Source organism: Phoxinus phoxinus (genome assembly GCF_949152265.1).
Source record: "Phoxinus phoxinus genome assembly, chromosome: 7".
In the NCBI taxonomy this organism is placed as follows: domain Eukaryota; kingdom Metazoa; phylum Chordata; class Actinopteri; order Cypriniformes; family Leuciscidae; genus Phoxinus; species Phoxinus phoxinus.
The window spans coordinates 29,126,221-29,142,217 of record NC_136882.1 but is presented as its reverse complement, the minus strand read 5'-3'; the positions used below and the strand labels follow the sequence as shown (position 1 = coordinate 29,142,217).

Here is a 15,997-nt window from a genome sequence, read left to right as displayed (position 1 = left end):
TATGACGACCACCAGGTACTATTGTGGAAGTACTATGCAATGGAAAACGGAGCGAAACGCGAGCCGAGCCGAGACGAGCTGAGTCGAGTCGAGCTGGTACTGGTAATGGAAAAGCGCCATTAATCTACTGTAAAAAACAACAAAAAAAAAAACATGTTTTTTTTTACACACAATAGTAGAATTGTTTGGGAAATACATAACAACGACCATTGCGATAGTGCTTTCTCTCAGGCCAAGGATTTATATTGTAATTATATTGTATGGTTTAATGATAATGGTGTTTTTTACATTTATCTTTATATACCATCAGCATATCACATATGATATAAACATGGCTTTCAAGAGATACATATTAATATTCACCTAACAAAGGCACATACAATTCACTTACTGCGCTGATATGCTTTAGCTATGCAATGCCAAATTTCTTTTTTATTGTTTTGCTAAATAGACATTGTAGATTAATCTTGGAAATTTGCAAATGCTTTTCTATTTATTGATACAAATTATTTAAATTATGAATCACAATATGATCATGAAATAAACTGCACAAAATCATTTAAACAACTATTTAAATGGTTCAATTCCAAGTTCTCTTCATACCGTGTGTTGTGGATTGTTTTATTTTTAACTTCCTCCCACTGTCAATCCTGGAAATTTGTCTTTTAGTTTGATAGGTGTTTGGAATAGAGAATAAATGCAGTACATAATGGTGTCGATGTAAGTGTTTTGCTTTGAGTGCAGAGTGAGGTCTCAGGCTCATACCTGCTCTAATAACAATGTTTGTTTTAATGAACCAAGCAAAATTGCAGCTGTATGGGAGTGGATTTATATTAGGGGACGCAACTGGCAAAAACTAAATTGCAGCTGCAAGCTATTTCATAAAGTTGAAGGGACATGTCCTCACATTGCCACGATAGATAGATAGATAGATAGATAGATAGATAGATAGATAGATAGATAGATAGATAGATAGATAGATAGATAGATAGATAGATAGATAGATAGATAGATAGATAGATAGATAGATAGATAGATAGATAGATAGATAGATAGATAGATAGATAGATAGATAGATAGAATTCTATGATACTGACTGATGATATTTAAATGTGTCCAATTATATGTGTAATATTCCTAGATGCTGTGTCAGTGCATGCATAGGTGTATCTGAATGTAAAATATCTCAATGTGAGTGTGTGTGTTGACAGCACTGCTCCTCCGCAGCTTGGATTTACCTTGTTAATTCGATGTCATTTGTATATTCTCTCCCAACTCCTTCTCATCCTTTCCTTTTTCTCTCCTTCTCCACCTGCACCCCTTCATCCCCGCTGGCCCATGCTCTTATTTATAATTCTATTGTGCTTCGTCTCGTTGTTTCACTCTAAACAATCCTGTTCTCCAATTCCCACCTAATGAATTATGCAACGCATTCTGGGCCACACCGCAAATCGCTGGGCTTTTTGTTTTGCAATGAACTGCCACTAAACTTGCTTTTCTGTGTGCCTATAAACACCCCGCGATCCTTTCAATCAAACAAACCTTTACAACGGACACTGGTTTGGACTGCTCACTCACTCCTCGCTCATATGTCAACATTTTTGTCACATTCACCCGTGTTTATTTCCTGACCTGCACCAAAATAATCTCATTTCCACTCTTGTAATCATCTTTTCTATTAACCCCGCTCTGATGTTGTGAATAAACTGCTTTTCATTCTCTCATGTGTGTGTGTGTGTGTGTGTGTAACCATGCTGCGTCCTTTGCTGGCTCCACACACCTACTGTATGTCTTTCCCTCTTCCTTCCCACTCCCTCTCCCCTCCATCTCATTGCAGATCAGTGTTGCAAGCCCCCTCCAACCGGAAGTGGACGTCCCCATGCGCTGCCTGTCCATACGGTGACCGTCTTCGGAGCTTCTCTGTCATTGTTGCTGTGCTCATGTCTGTGTTGACATTGCTCCATCTTCACTTTGCCTGGAATGAGCCCAAAAGACTGAGCCAGGGACTTTTTTTTTTACCCCCACCAATGGCTCGCTGACCCTTAGCCGTGCCGGTTCAATGCTCTTTATTAGACTCTGGTGGCGTTCTTGTTATTGTCCGAGCCTATATGCTTGTGAGCTGATCCCTCCACTATCCTGGCCTCCCTCCATTCCAAATCCAGCTTGCTTTTTTGATCCATAAAGGTCTTGCATAATACTGACAACAAAGGCAGAGGAAACAAACTGAGTGATTAATTTACTCTCTACCTGTAGTGATCAGACCCTTAGTTTTGTTTAATGAGCTCCTTTTTGCTGGTGTTTACAAAAGACACAGTAAGCCGCCAGCATTAGGGCTTTTCCATCTTCTGTGCATCCACAGGCTCTTTTGTTTTGGTTTATTATGTCTATGGGAAATGTCAGCAGTTGCATCGCTTGAGAGAATGCATTTAATGATGTTGCTGATACACGCACACAAAGATATAGAACGCAGCACTCATTAAATGGAGTCAAGTAGGATTTCAAATTGATATGACTTTTAAACACTGGTATCATAAATCAAACAGGCCGACTTTCTGTTACCCGTAATGTGAGAAACATAAAACAAGACTTCTCCCTTGCAGTGAGTCAAAATATAATGCACATTAATTTTCATTTTCTGGGTATACCTCTGGCAGAGATATGTTCATGCCACTTTATTGTATATTCTCAGTATTGATGAGAAAGAACATTAGTAACTGGAATCCTGCGCAGTCTGTGAATATGAATATTTGTGTAGAATGTTGCTGCCATGCAGGAGTTTAGTATATGAATACAGTGAATTAAGCTAACACTCATTGTTTCATGTCATTGTAAAGGACTTAAATCAGCTGAGCGTTCAAGAGTTTAGGTCGGTTGGATTTTTTAATTGTTTTTGAAAGTCTTATGGTCTCCAAGGCTGCATTTATTTGATTAAAAAACAAGTAAAATATTGAATATATATTCAATATATATAAATAACCGTTTTCTAATTTCATACATTTTAAAATGTCATTTATTCCTGTGATGGCAAAGCTGAATTTTCAGCAGCCATTAATCCAATCTTAACGGACATGAACCTTCAAAAATCATTCTGATATGCTGATTTGAAGCTCAAGCATAATTTATTATTATTATCAAATGTAGAAAACAGTTGTGCTGCTTAATATTTTTGTAGAAACCATGATACTTTTTTAGGATTCTTTGATAAATAGAAAGGTTAAAAATTAAACAGCATTCTGTCACTTTTGGTCAATTTATTGCAGCCTTGCTAAATGAAAGCATTTTTGTTTCATTCAAAAAATCGTTCTGACCTCAAACTTTTGAACGGTAGTGTATGTTTTAAAATAGTAAGAATGGATATGCTTCACTTTCTTTACTGTGTGGATGCAGAATTGCAATCTTGATTTGATGAAGTGTGTGCTGTAGTCAGAAGCTTATTTATTTTCTGTTCTCTGAAGAGTACATTTTGAGAATCATGAAATGTGAAGTCCATAACTAGATATTCTGTGCTATACTGATGCTGCATGTTTGAAGAATATATTTGAATTCATGTCAAAATCAGTGTAGAAGTCTTTGTTGGAATTTCTCAAATAAACTATAGTTTACTCTGATGCAATAACTACAGCCTCTGAGCTCGAATCATGACTTGTCAGTGTACCAGTGAAGTTAATGTAGCACACTGACATATAAAGCAGTTTGTGTGCATAATTTTGTTTATTATTATAGGTACGAAAATACAAAAGCATTGTATTATCTGAATCATCAATCAAGCAAATATAAACATTGAAAAAGTCTTTGTCAATACTGAAGGGCTATTTAGCAGAATACTAATGACAAAGTTCCTTGTTTTTCACTGAAGAAATGAAAACCAATATATTAAAGGAAGGGTATAGGCAATTTTCAGAGTAGCTTGCAGTAGCAAGTTAGATTTGAAAGCTCCCTTCAGAGCGTCTCCAAAGCCACAACTCCTTCAAAACACATGAACGCATACAGCAGAGTTTGCAAAGTGTCACAAGAAGAGAGACAGCATTAAACTACAGCACCTCATGTCTCAAAGCACATAGCATTACAATAATAATGAGTATAAACAACTTAAAGAGCACTGACCTGTTCGCTGTATTATCACAATTAGGATTTCATAATGGTTTGCAGTTGAAATTTGTATCATTGTAAATTTTACAAAAGTTGAGAGGTTTTAATCCCCTCGAGGCATACCTGACCTTATTAAGACGATCTCAAATCAATGGAAGTCAGGTCAATGGAGACCATTAATCTCGATCATCTCTGCGCGCTGCCCTCTCCATTCTCTCATTACACGGCAATAGAACATTGCATTTCATTTATGGGTATGTCAAAAACCTCGATATTGTTCTCGTTAAAAGAAAGGGTCTGAAACCCAGTCCATTAAGGCCTTTTTTTCCTAATGTGGCTTGACTTCTTATAAGATTAGAATGGCTCTTTGTTGACTGTTCCAGCTGGAAAAGATTCGGGCAAATTAAAATGGACTTGTTGTTTTACTGCTGTCCATTACAGCTGATCACACCACCCATAAATAAGCTTCTTTTTTTTTTTTACGAGAAATAAGCAAAGTCCATCCAGCTAGCCAGAGTACAGACATTTGTTCTAAAGCCAGGCGTATGAAGTCATAAATCAGAAGGTATCAGACATTTCCTTGAACAACACAAGCAATGAATGCTTGAACGGTGTGTCTCTAGTTTCAGGGAAAGAAAAGACATTGCAGAGATGGGGGTCTATAACCACGAAAATGAAAAGACTTTTAAAAATGTCTCCTCCTTTGGCTATAAAGCTATTCAATGTTATTTAGACCATTTACTTGAATTGTATGGACAAAAACATTTGAAAAGTTCTTCAAAATATCTTATTTTGTGTTCCACGGAAGAAAGAAATTCATACCAGGCTAAAACAACATGTGGGTGGATAAATTATGACAGAATTTTCATTTTTGGGTGAACTTTGTGGGTGAAAATGGCAGCTATTTATGATAAATGTGATTGTGGTGTCTGAGAACTGAGCATATTGTAAAATTGACTTCCAAAATTGTTGTGTTGAAAGAAAAAAAGTTTATTGAAACAAATAGACCAACAATTATATAAACCTCGGTTTATACATGACCAACCAATGAAATGGAAATTGTTACGATAATGATCATTTTCCCAGATACACTACAAGTGTCATAGAGAATTCTATTAAAAGTATGGAAAAGCGATGTTTAATTGGTGCCACTTGACACCCATTTCATTCGTTCTGACCCATCAGTCCAACCTCATGCTGCGCAAAGACATCTTTGCCACTGATAATGGCCATCCTGACGGCAGTCGGTCTATTAATCGTTTAACGGCTAGAGGGTCCCTTCTGCTCGTCAAGCATAGCGTCTTAATGAGCATTAGAGTCTTTAAACCATCATTATGGAGTCATGCTTGGCTTGTGTCCTCTGTGTAGGTAGTGCAGAGGTTGCTGGGCCAGCATAGGGTGAGGGGAGGAGGAGGAGTCTTAAAACTTGGGACCTTTTCCATAATGGCCAAAGCTTTAAATTACCTCAGGACTCCAGAAGGAAGCCATTCAGCCTGGAGATAAGAAAACTGTCTCATTTAATGGAGTGCTCTTTGGGTTTTATGGGTTGATTAGTAAAAAGGACCAAACTGTCACTGGTCAGCTCAATGTATCCACTTACTACAACCCAAAAAGCTATAAAAGTGGCATTTCATGTGAGCTAGGAGGTGTACTTTGGCCATTTAGTAGCTTGATATCAAAAAACCTGATATTCTTTCATAGCACATCAAATGCATTTGGTTTTGGCAACATTTGCTTGGCTGTTCATGATTCAATTTCGCCATAATTTTTGGAAGTGATTTCTCCAATTCGACAGAATTTCATTATTTACACTTCTTCCTGACTCCATGTGACATTTAATATGAAATCCATTCACAACCCAATTTCTTTTGTAAACCATTGCGTTATTGAGTCAAACCGAAAATTCTATCAAAAACGGGACAGGGCTTGATTATCTATCAGAAATTATATTATTATAAAAACAAGCAATTTTTCATTGGAATAACACACTGATGAATAATTTAAAGATTTGATTGCATTTTAACATAAAGGGACGTAAAACCCTTAAACACTGTTTTTAATATTCAACAGATATTGTATGCATGTGTTATATCAATCATATCATGCAATATTTTGATCATTAAGGGGAATGTAGTTATTTTTTATTACATAGGCTCAATGCTACTGCTGAAAATGTTGGGGTCATTAAAACCTTATTTAAAAGTAATACTTTCCACAAAAATATGAATATACTAAGAAATGTTTATCAGGCAGATAATCAGCTTATTAGAATGATTTCTGAATGACCATGTGACGAAGACTTGGTTAATGGCAGCTGACATGGCATTTTTTTTTTTTTTTTTTTTTTTTTTTTGCCCCAAGGTATACATACTATTAGCTTAATGACTGTAAACATTTGCTGAACTGTGCATGATGTAAGGGTGTCATTTCCATCTAATCTGAAGCCCCCTTATAACAGATTTACACTGGTTGGACTGAAGTCTATTTTTAGACACCTTCCAGTCTCCAGCTTTCTGCATTTACTGGTGTTGTAAGTGCAGATGTAAGTGTTTGAATGATTAAGCGGTGCAGCTCAAAGGCTGAGGGATACACAGTACTTCAACCTTGAAGAGAGTGCATTAGCAGGGTCTCAAATGCTCCTATTGCCTGTACTTCACACTGGAAGTTTTCCCATGTAAAAGTGTTCCCAAACTAGAAAACCGTGGATCTGTTTAAGCCCTACTTAGTCATGTATCAGCGTGACACAGCCATTAAGCCCCACACATGATTACAAGCTTCATTAGCCTGTCAATCATCTGCTGGGAGCCCACCCACAGACCTCCCTTCAGAGTGAGGGTGCCGTCCAGACACAATCAATCGAGCTTGAGTTATTGCTTCTCATTGCTGAGTCTCAATCACCGTTCATATTTAATTAATTGAGTGCGTTGAACTCAGATGCGGATGGATCACGCCCATTTGTGGAACTTCAGGATAAGTGATATTAACGAGATGCTAAATTGAGCTTCTAATGATGTTATAAATCAACAACAAATCAGCTATAGGAGCGCGGACACATTTCTCAGGGAGAGCACGGCACAAGATGGTGAAAAACAGATGTGTTGGCCGATAAGTCACTGTGGAGTTGGTCATGTGCTCCATGCATCAAAAGTAAAACCAAACCAGGATCAATAAATCTGAGGTCTTAGAGTGCTACTCGTTCATGGATAAGATGATACGCAGTTTCATGGTGACATTTGAAAATGGTCAATAGATCATGATGGTCAAATGATCTTCTAAATCTGAAGTTTTAAGGAGAAATTAAGGATGGTTATAAACATTTTTAGTTTTTTGGTACCACTCTACAGTAAGGTCTCATTTGTTAACATTAGCTAATACTTTAGCTAACATAAACAATGAGTAATATATTTTGTATTAGTAAATATTGAAATTACCATTGACTAAAATTAATACATGCTGTCAATGTATTGTTCTTTGTTAGTTCATGTTAACTTGTGTTAGCAAATAAAATCTTATAAAGTTGTATCATTGTTTTTTAAGGTTCAATTTAAATGTCGCACCAAATGGTTGAACTAAATCTAAAAAAAATGAAATCGGTTGAGGTGGATGTGAATTAAATAAATAAAAATCAGACAGCTACTGAATTGTTCAAAGGTCTTTTTAGTATGCCTGTCCTTCCCTCATCTATCATGTGTCGCTTTTCTCACTCTGATGCCCTGTCACTGTGTCCAGATCACACAACAGACTTCTGGGATGCTTTTGCTATAATGGCAGTGTTACGTTCAATAGCATGCGTGATTGATGTGTTCAGAGCAATAACATTTCCCTCTGAATAGCTCAGACAGCCTCATTTCCTCATGCAAAGTCTTGACCATTTGAGTTTCACAAAGTTGCATCACCTTGAAGTGCATGAGATAGCTATATTTATTGATTTGTTGCTAGAAGATTGTTGTTTTATTACACTATGTTTAATGAATGCTTTAATTGACTTTTCTTTATTTTTTTATATCCTGACAATCATACACTTTCAGCAATAAAAATAATTTGTTTTTAATATCCTGACAATCATACACTTTCAGCAATAAAAATTATTTATTTGATGTTACTATTTTTATACTATTTATCTCTGATCTTGGAGATTTCACCTTGTAAAAAGCATTGACGTCCTTGTAGAGCTCGTAATTACAGATTTTTTTTCTGAAAGCTCCTACTCCTACAGATTCTTTTGGGCGTTAGTGTTGCCATAGAAATGCATAATTCCCAGTCTGAGGACGTGAACAGCTCCGAATAGATTAATTATGACATGGCATAAACGCAGCATTATATCTTTTCTTCCTGTTGTTCGGTCAAAAATAACCATAGAAGAATTTTGATATGATCCTTTATGAATCATTGTGCCTATTCATGCCCTTTTAATCAAATGTAAAGCAAACAATAATGCCGGTAACCCCATTTTCAGCACATTCTAAGTGCAGCATATTACGTATTGACTTGTCATGAATACAGGTTCTCATAAAGGAGTGTATGTGTTGTCGAGGCCCATCATTGATGGTTGTGTGTGTATCCTGTCTCAGCAGATTCGCTGTTCAGCGGCCTAGGCCTGGGCGCAGTGGTTGGGCTGGGGTTATCTGGCCTGCTGCTGCTGCTCGTGCTAGTGGACGTCAGCTGCTTCTTCCTGCGCCAGTGTGGCCTGCTCATGTGCATCACCCGCAAGCTCTGCAGCAAAAAGACAGCCACAAGCGGCAAGAGCAAAGAGCTTGAGGAAGGCAAAGCTGCCTACCTGTGAGTATCCCTTTTGCATCAGTTATTTGCATTTGTATTTACATTCATTCATTTAGCAAATACTTTTATCCCAAGAGATTTACAATTTAAAGCAGAACACTTTTTTTAATGTCATGTTCTGGTACATGGAGGGCTCTGAACTGGTTCGAGGAACAACAGTTTAACAGGAACATAAAAACGAAAAAGGAAATTAAGAGTAATCGTTCTGAACAGAAATGGTTATTTGAAATTACCATTAAAGCTACAATATGTTTCTGTTTGTTTTTTCGCCGCTAGGGGTCGCTAACCTCTTACAATAACAAAGGCGTAGGTTGATGACGCATAAGCGGAATTATGGAACTTGTCGTCAAGCCGATGGATTTAATCATGTTTATGGATGAGTGAATACATTGATGTTTTTAACATGACTGTGGTATGAAGTAGGGCGCGATTGCTAATGAGAGACAGATATCAGCGTCACACGCGGGTCCCAGGGATATAAAGGAATAAGGACATGTCATTCTACCGAACCACCCGCAAGTGCTGTATTACTACTCACTGACCTGAGTTTATTAGACGAATGAAACTTGTGAGGTAACGCAGCGCTGTTTCACTTGGTCTAAACTATCAGACTAAACTGCATTTGAGTGTTGAATGTTATTAATGTGTACATAATGTTATTCTATGTGTTGGTTTGTCTGCGTGAGACTAGCAATAAGCTAGATCAACATTAGAACAACATACAGATCATATTCTAAGATTTCATCATGTTGAACTAAATAACATTGATTAGTTGTATGTCCATTTGCTCACCTGTCTAATAAAGTACATGCAAGAGCAGCGTCTCTGTTAATTCGAAGTAAGTCGCGAACGTGGAGCTCTCGGCATCTCGAAAACGCCACGCTGATACTGATCCTCGTTTTAGTTCTCCTTTTGTCCCAAAGTCTGCTGGCCATGGTCCATAATGTTTGAACGAAACAACAACAGCGTGAGCTAGACGTAACGCTGTTGTCCATGTCTGTCTATGGCAGACTATGGTTACTATGGCAGTACGAACGGAAACCAGGGATAGTGTGGATATTACGTCATTGACAGGCGACAAGAGTCAGGGACGAGCCAATATTTATAATTGGAATTTCTCTGAAATTAAAAATCTTTGGGAACTTTTGGGATATTGTCATTACACAACTGCAGGAAATAACACACTGTGCAAGTGATTTTTGGATATTTTATTGCAATGGCTATCCGCTGGTATTAGCTTTTGGATCTCAGGAGTTTTTCTCATTACAACCATTACATTTAAGTGAAAATGAATGGCATGTAATAGCCTATAGTGTGGGACCATTGTGAATCCAATGGACATACAAGGTTTAGTCACAAGCTCTTAGTAAAAAGTTTGGAACGGTAATATTACAGAAGGAACTCATGAAAATAATTTTTTTTTAAGCCCTGGGTACAAGATACATTGTTTCCTGTAACTTTAAATCCCATGTGAACATGCACTATAAAATGTCATATGCCATTGCAAATTATAAATATTTTAAAGTTCAAAAGAGGTTGCAAGCACAATGCCTATCACTTCCACTCAAGAGAGAGTCTCAGTCAGATATCGTTTAGAAAAAATAACTTGCAGTTTTCTTTGCATAAAAAGTAACAATGTAACATCATTAGTCCGTTTTTATAATGAGGAACACTACATTGTAACGAGTTCTTTAAAAGTAATCTTACCTTACACTAACTACAACAACCCATTTGTCTTCAGTTGACAATAAAACATGCTGCAATACAAATTCCTCAAGTTAGTCAGAAAAAGAAAGGTGTGACAGACAAACAGTTTTTATTTATGGAGCATGTACGTCAAAGAAGTACTTAGTCTACAGGCTTATCAGTTTGTTTACTGTGAATCACTCAGTTGAATTATGCGATCTGCGTTTTATTGTTAGTTTAATTGAACGTTTTGCCTCCTATTGGTGCCTTTACGGTTCCTGACATCCTGTGTAGACTTTGTCCTTTGGTTTGCAGGGTGAATGATCTGTAGTTATGCATTGCCTGCTTGAAAAACTCAAGTCCTGCCAGGTTTACTTGGCTAAAAGTTCAAAGAGATTAAGGACTGTGATTGTCTTCAGCTTCGATAACAAGCAGATATGAGCCCCATTATACCATCGCAAAGGCCCTGGCCTGGACTTAAGTAACATTATTAGAGTGATGATGATCCCAGTGAACAGAGGAATGTTCCTTTCCAATGTTATCCCATGTGATGAAGAGCCACACAGGGGCCTTAGAAATAATCCACAGATGCGACCAATCCGTCACAGGGCCTGATGCTCACTTTGTGGCCCAAGAGTGTTGCACAAATAACCCCCAGAAAACATACATTTATAAACCTATAGGTTGACATTAAAGTCAACAATAATGTGATGCAAAGTATTCTTGCGTGAAACCAGATAGCTTGATTTCATCCATTGGGATATTGTTGGGAATTTTTTACCAGTCTTTGATAGGGTTGAAAAAGTTAATGAGGTGAGGTGATGAGCTGAGCAGGAAAGCGGAAAATGTGTTACTTTTTAATTAAAGATTGCAAAGACAGACATTATTTGTCTTTGAAAATAATATTTCATTATGATAATTTGTTCCTAGTTAAAAGGGTTAGTCCACCCTAAAAAAATATTTACGTCCACTAAATTTTAATATTTACTAACAAGGATTAGGGCCAAGCAATAATAAAAAAATAAAACCATCTCGAGATTAAAGTCATTATAATGCGAGATTAAACTCGTTAAATTTAGAGAGAAAAAAAGACGAAATACAATCTTGAGAATAAAGTCGTGTTTCGAGAAAAAAACTTGTTAAATCTTTAGAAAAAAGTTGAAATACAATCTTGAGAATAAACTCATTACATTTCGAGAAAAAACTCGTTAAATTGCAAAACTGTCTCCATGGTTACTTCGTAAAAACCTTTGCATTGCTGCCACAATACCATTTTCGGTCGCCATGTCCGCACGGATCCTCTCGGGACACCCTCTTATGCCAGTAACTGTTTTTATGAAGTAACTTGCTATTACTTTAGGATCGTTGTTGGTTGTGTACGCCTCCATCCACAGAATGTAACGACTGTAACCATCTATACAGCCATTAATGGCAATGCCGTACGGTTTTAATTTATCACAGCTGTCCATATGCCAGAGTGCATTTGGGCCAGCGCAAGTGTACTAGCGTCTTTTCAAGCGTCTCCTTCGTCGAAATTCCACACGTTTGTGAACAAGATTGTATTTCGACTTTGTATTTCGACTTTTTTCTCGAAATTTAACGAGTTTTTTCTCGAAACACGACGACTTTGTTCTCGAAATGTTATCCTCAAGATTGTATTTCAACTTTTTTCTAAAGATGTAACAAGTTTTTTTCTCGAAACACAACGACTTTATTCTCAAGATTGTATTTCGTCTTTTTTTCTCTCTAAATTTAACGAGTTTAATCTCGCATTATAATGACTTTAATCTCGAGATGGTTTTCTTTTTTTAATATTGCTTGGCCCTAATCCTCTTCCGTACATTCCAAACCTGTATGAATTTAGTTTATTTTTGTATTTTTTTTTTTTTTTGTGGATCATAAAATAAGACTTCTTGAAAAAGAAAAAAACTATGAAAGTTCATGGAGTTCCATTTAAGTTTTAGACCCCACTGACTTTAATTGTATGGAGAAAACAGTTCAAAAACGTTCATTGAGATGAACATGAGGGTCAGTAAATGATGGTAAGACTGTTTTCACACTGACAGTACCATTAAAAATGTTAGGGTCAGTTATATTTTGTTATTCTTTGAAATAAATGAATGCAAATATGCATTAAATTAATTACAGTAAAGACTTTCACATTGTTACAAAAAAATATATTTCACATAAATGCTATTCTTCTGAACTTTATATTCCAAAAATCCTCAATACAATTGTTTTTAAATATATATATATTAAATATATTAAAATAGAAAATAAATGTATTGTAATATTTCACAATATTTCTGTATTTCTTATAAAAGAAATGCAGCCTTGGTGAGCAAAAGAGACTTCTTTTTAAAAACATTTTAGAAATCCTACGACCTCAAACTTTTGAACAGTAGCTGTAATTTGGGTGCATGGCTCAAACCTGACCCGAAGCCACCTTTTCAAGCATCTCATCGGTACATAAAGTTCCTAAAACAAACAAAAATGTGTTTTTGACCACTCTTTCAAACTGACCACTGTGCACCTTTCTTCTCTTCCGACAGGAAATTGCCACTGAAAGAGGAAAACGGCAAGGAGACTCTGAAACCGGACACGATCGAGATCAAAGTTCACGGTGACAACAGCCTACACATGACACAGGAGGACAGTAAAGCGTAATGGAGGCCCTGCTATCCTCTAAAAAAAAAACATGCAAAGTGAGCCACCCAGAGACCAATAGCAAGCAAACTAATGAGAATACAAGAAAGAACACGCCAACCAATTGTAAGATCGTTTGTTAGAGACTCCTCGTCCGGGGTATCAGAAGAGGCCACGCGATAACTGCTTTGTGAAACATTTTTTGGAGGTTGCCACTCAACAGACAGGCTCCCGTTTATTTGCTCTTGTTCTCGCTTATTTTTGGGCTTCTTTTTTTTCAAGGCTTTGCTGTTGCTTTGAGTCTGGTTCTTTGTTACTTGGAGGTTGGGTCTACGCCGTAAGCTTCACGTTTTCTCTTGCTCTCATTCCCTCTTTCTTTGGAATCCGGCCGGTGCACTTTTTCAGTGTGGTTACTCAGAAAATATCGCTTATTAATGTGTCACTCAAAATTAAGCGTGTGGAAATCCCCTACTTTTTTGCGGTCTGTGTTGTATTTTGGGTAACTGTTTGGGTAATGTTTACTTTCTAGCCTTTTTGCCACTATGTGTCCCACCCAAATGCAAATAAATTACAGAATGCTCAGTAGCAAAGCAAGGATCAACCACAATTGACCCCAAACTGAGTACATGGTACATGGGTACATGGGTGGCGCAGACACAGGCCCAACTTGGTCTGAACGATGAATTACTCATAGATTACAAGTGTATTTGTGGATGAAAATATGTCCTTGTTTCCAACACTGTTGTTTCATCAGAATCAGAGGAGCATCGTATCTGTCATACTTTCTTGTGAAGATATCTTGGAAACAAAAAAAAAAAGAAAGATCTTTTCCTTTAGAACCGTGTGAAAGTGTGTGCGTGTGCGTGTCTGAGCATGGCCGTGTTGTTGGGTGGGTGCGTTTGGATGTGTGTGATAGCGTGCATGGAGTGTAGAACGATGAGGAGTGATGTAAAGAAAGTAGAGGTTGCCAAGTCTTAAAGGATTAGGAAAATATGAAAAATATCTATTCAAGTGTGCTGATGTAAATACTTGTTATTTTTTTGGAACATTTCACAACAGAAAAAAAGACGATTCATTCCAGGTTCTGTCTTAGCGTCACACATAAATGATGACAAATTATGTGCATCAAAATTGGCAATCAATGTAAAGGTATTTTGTGTAAGTGACGTTATCGAGAGCTAAAGAAGGGCAGGTGGCCAAGAAGGTGGGTTCAGATGAATCACAGAGGTTTTAGCTATACAATTTGTTTTGGAAATCAAATCCACGCCATTTTGGGATAATTTGAGCAAGGAAGCTTTGGTTATATGAGAGATCAAGGGTCTGCAGGTGATCGGGATCTTAGTGTTGCAGTAATAAGGATGGAAATGGCATCCTGCTAGCTAGACGCTTGCTCATTTTACCAATCAGAGTTTGAGAAAGAAGTCTTGATATCCATCTTAATGTTCAGCATATTCACTTTGGTTTGGGCCAGCTAATTTCTCCAAAAAACAAAACATTTTGCATAATGTTTTTCATAAACACCAGGCTCTCCACATTCAGCGCAATAGAATATTGTGGAATGTTGATCATTTCTTTTCAGCAGTCTAAAGGGAGCACTCCATACGCCCAACTGTACTTGTGGAATTCTTGTAATCCAGTGTAATTTTTCTTCTGTAAATAAAAGTGTCCCAATATTAAAGTTTAAACCATTTGGACTCTGCTTTTTTAAAGCATATAGCACACATGTGTGTTAAATAACACTTTCATAGTCTTTGATAATTATACAAGACAAGGCTATATTCCAAAACCTAGTGAGCTGCCTACAAAGGCAGTGTTTAAGGTGACTTCTTGACACGAAGGTTGTTCCAAAAGGTTGGCAACAGACTACTAGTGGAATTATTTTGGTCATATTTAAGGCACTATTGCATTCATCCTTCATAGAAGAGGCAATCCCATATTGCATAGCAACAAGCTTAGTAAAAAAAATTCTGAAGGGAAATGTTGATCGTAACACTTAACAATAAGGTTTAATTTGTTAAAATGAGTTAATTACATTAGTTAACATGAACTAACAATGTACAATACTTTAATTTCCCAACAAAAAAAGCTTTCGTGTTAGTGACCAATAGCAACATTAGTACTATCGAATGTCTATGCATATTAGCCTGACAGGCTGTTCTTTTAGCAACATGGTGATCTTAACACTTTGCATGAGGAGTGCTATTTGTATGATGCACAGAGTTGCTGTATATGTAGATCATACTAAATTAGTCATTTATGAGGATCCATTTCAGTTAATATAGGCTACGACCTGTGTGGGCAGTAGACCGCAAGATCACTGGGTTTTGAAGCACAGCCATTGAATATGTGGGGTGGGAAATGAATGTAGTTGAGATTCAATGATCCTTAAAGGTTCCTGTCCTTGTCCTGGAGCCGGTGACCTGTGGAAATGAAGAACGAGACTGGAACATCCATGCCTGACCACGTTTGAAAGAAACCATCTACGTTTCCTTCGGGGGTCCCGTTGTCTGCTGCACTTTGAAGTGTAAGTACTGGAGAGCTAATGCAGACTCACCCGGGCATTGGTGTCCTTGGCCTTGGCTATCCACTAAACACACATGGTCTGTAATCAGGGTGAACACATTAGATAATGACTGCCCAGCCGAGAACAGTTCTGAGGATGCAAACTGATCTTTCCATAATGATTCACTTAACCCTCTCAGGCTTTTCTAAATGGGTCTGATATTATGAATGAGCAAATGAAATGGTGTTAAATCCAGCCAAACCTACAGTATGCAAGCACATGGGACATTTTATG

General features: G+C 37.2%; 1 protein-coding gene across 7 annotated transcripts in view; it reads left to right on the top strand.

Moving 5' to 3' along the window:
- LOC307002323 (neural cell adhesion molecule 2) overlaps positions 1–14,890 on the top strand; it is a 198,081-nt gene extending 183,191 nt beyond the window's left edge. For 3 of the 7 annotated variants that reach the window (XM_079619852.1, XM_079619854.1, XM_079619855.1), the window contains exons 16-17: positions 8,664–8,868; positions 13,107–14,887. In XM_079619852.1, coding sequence (XP_079475978.1) covers positions 8,664–8,868; positions 13,107–13,221 — 320 coding nt within the window. In that variant the 3' untranslated portion in view covers positions 13,222–14,887. Of the gene's footprint in view, positions 1–1,837; positions 3,615–8,660; positions 8,869–13,106 lie in introns of those variants that run through there. The other 4 variants (XM_079619851.1, XM_079619853.1, XM_079619857.1 and 1 more) reach the window with 2 other exon arrangements.
- Positions 14,891–15,997: the final 1,107 nt, after the last annotated feature.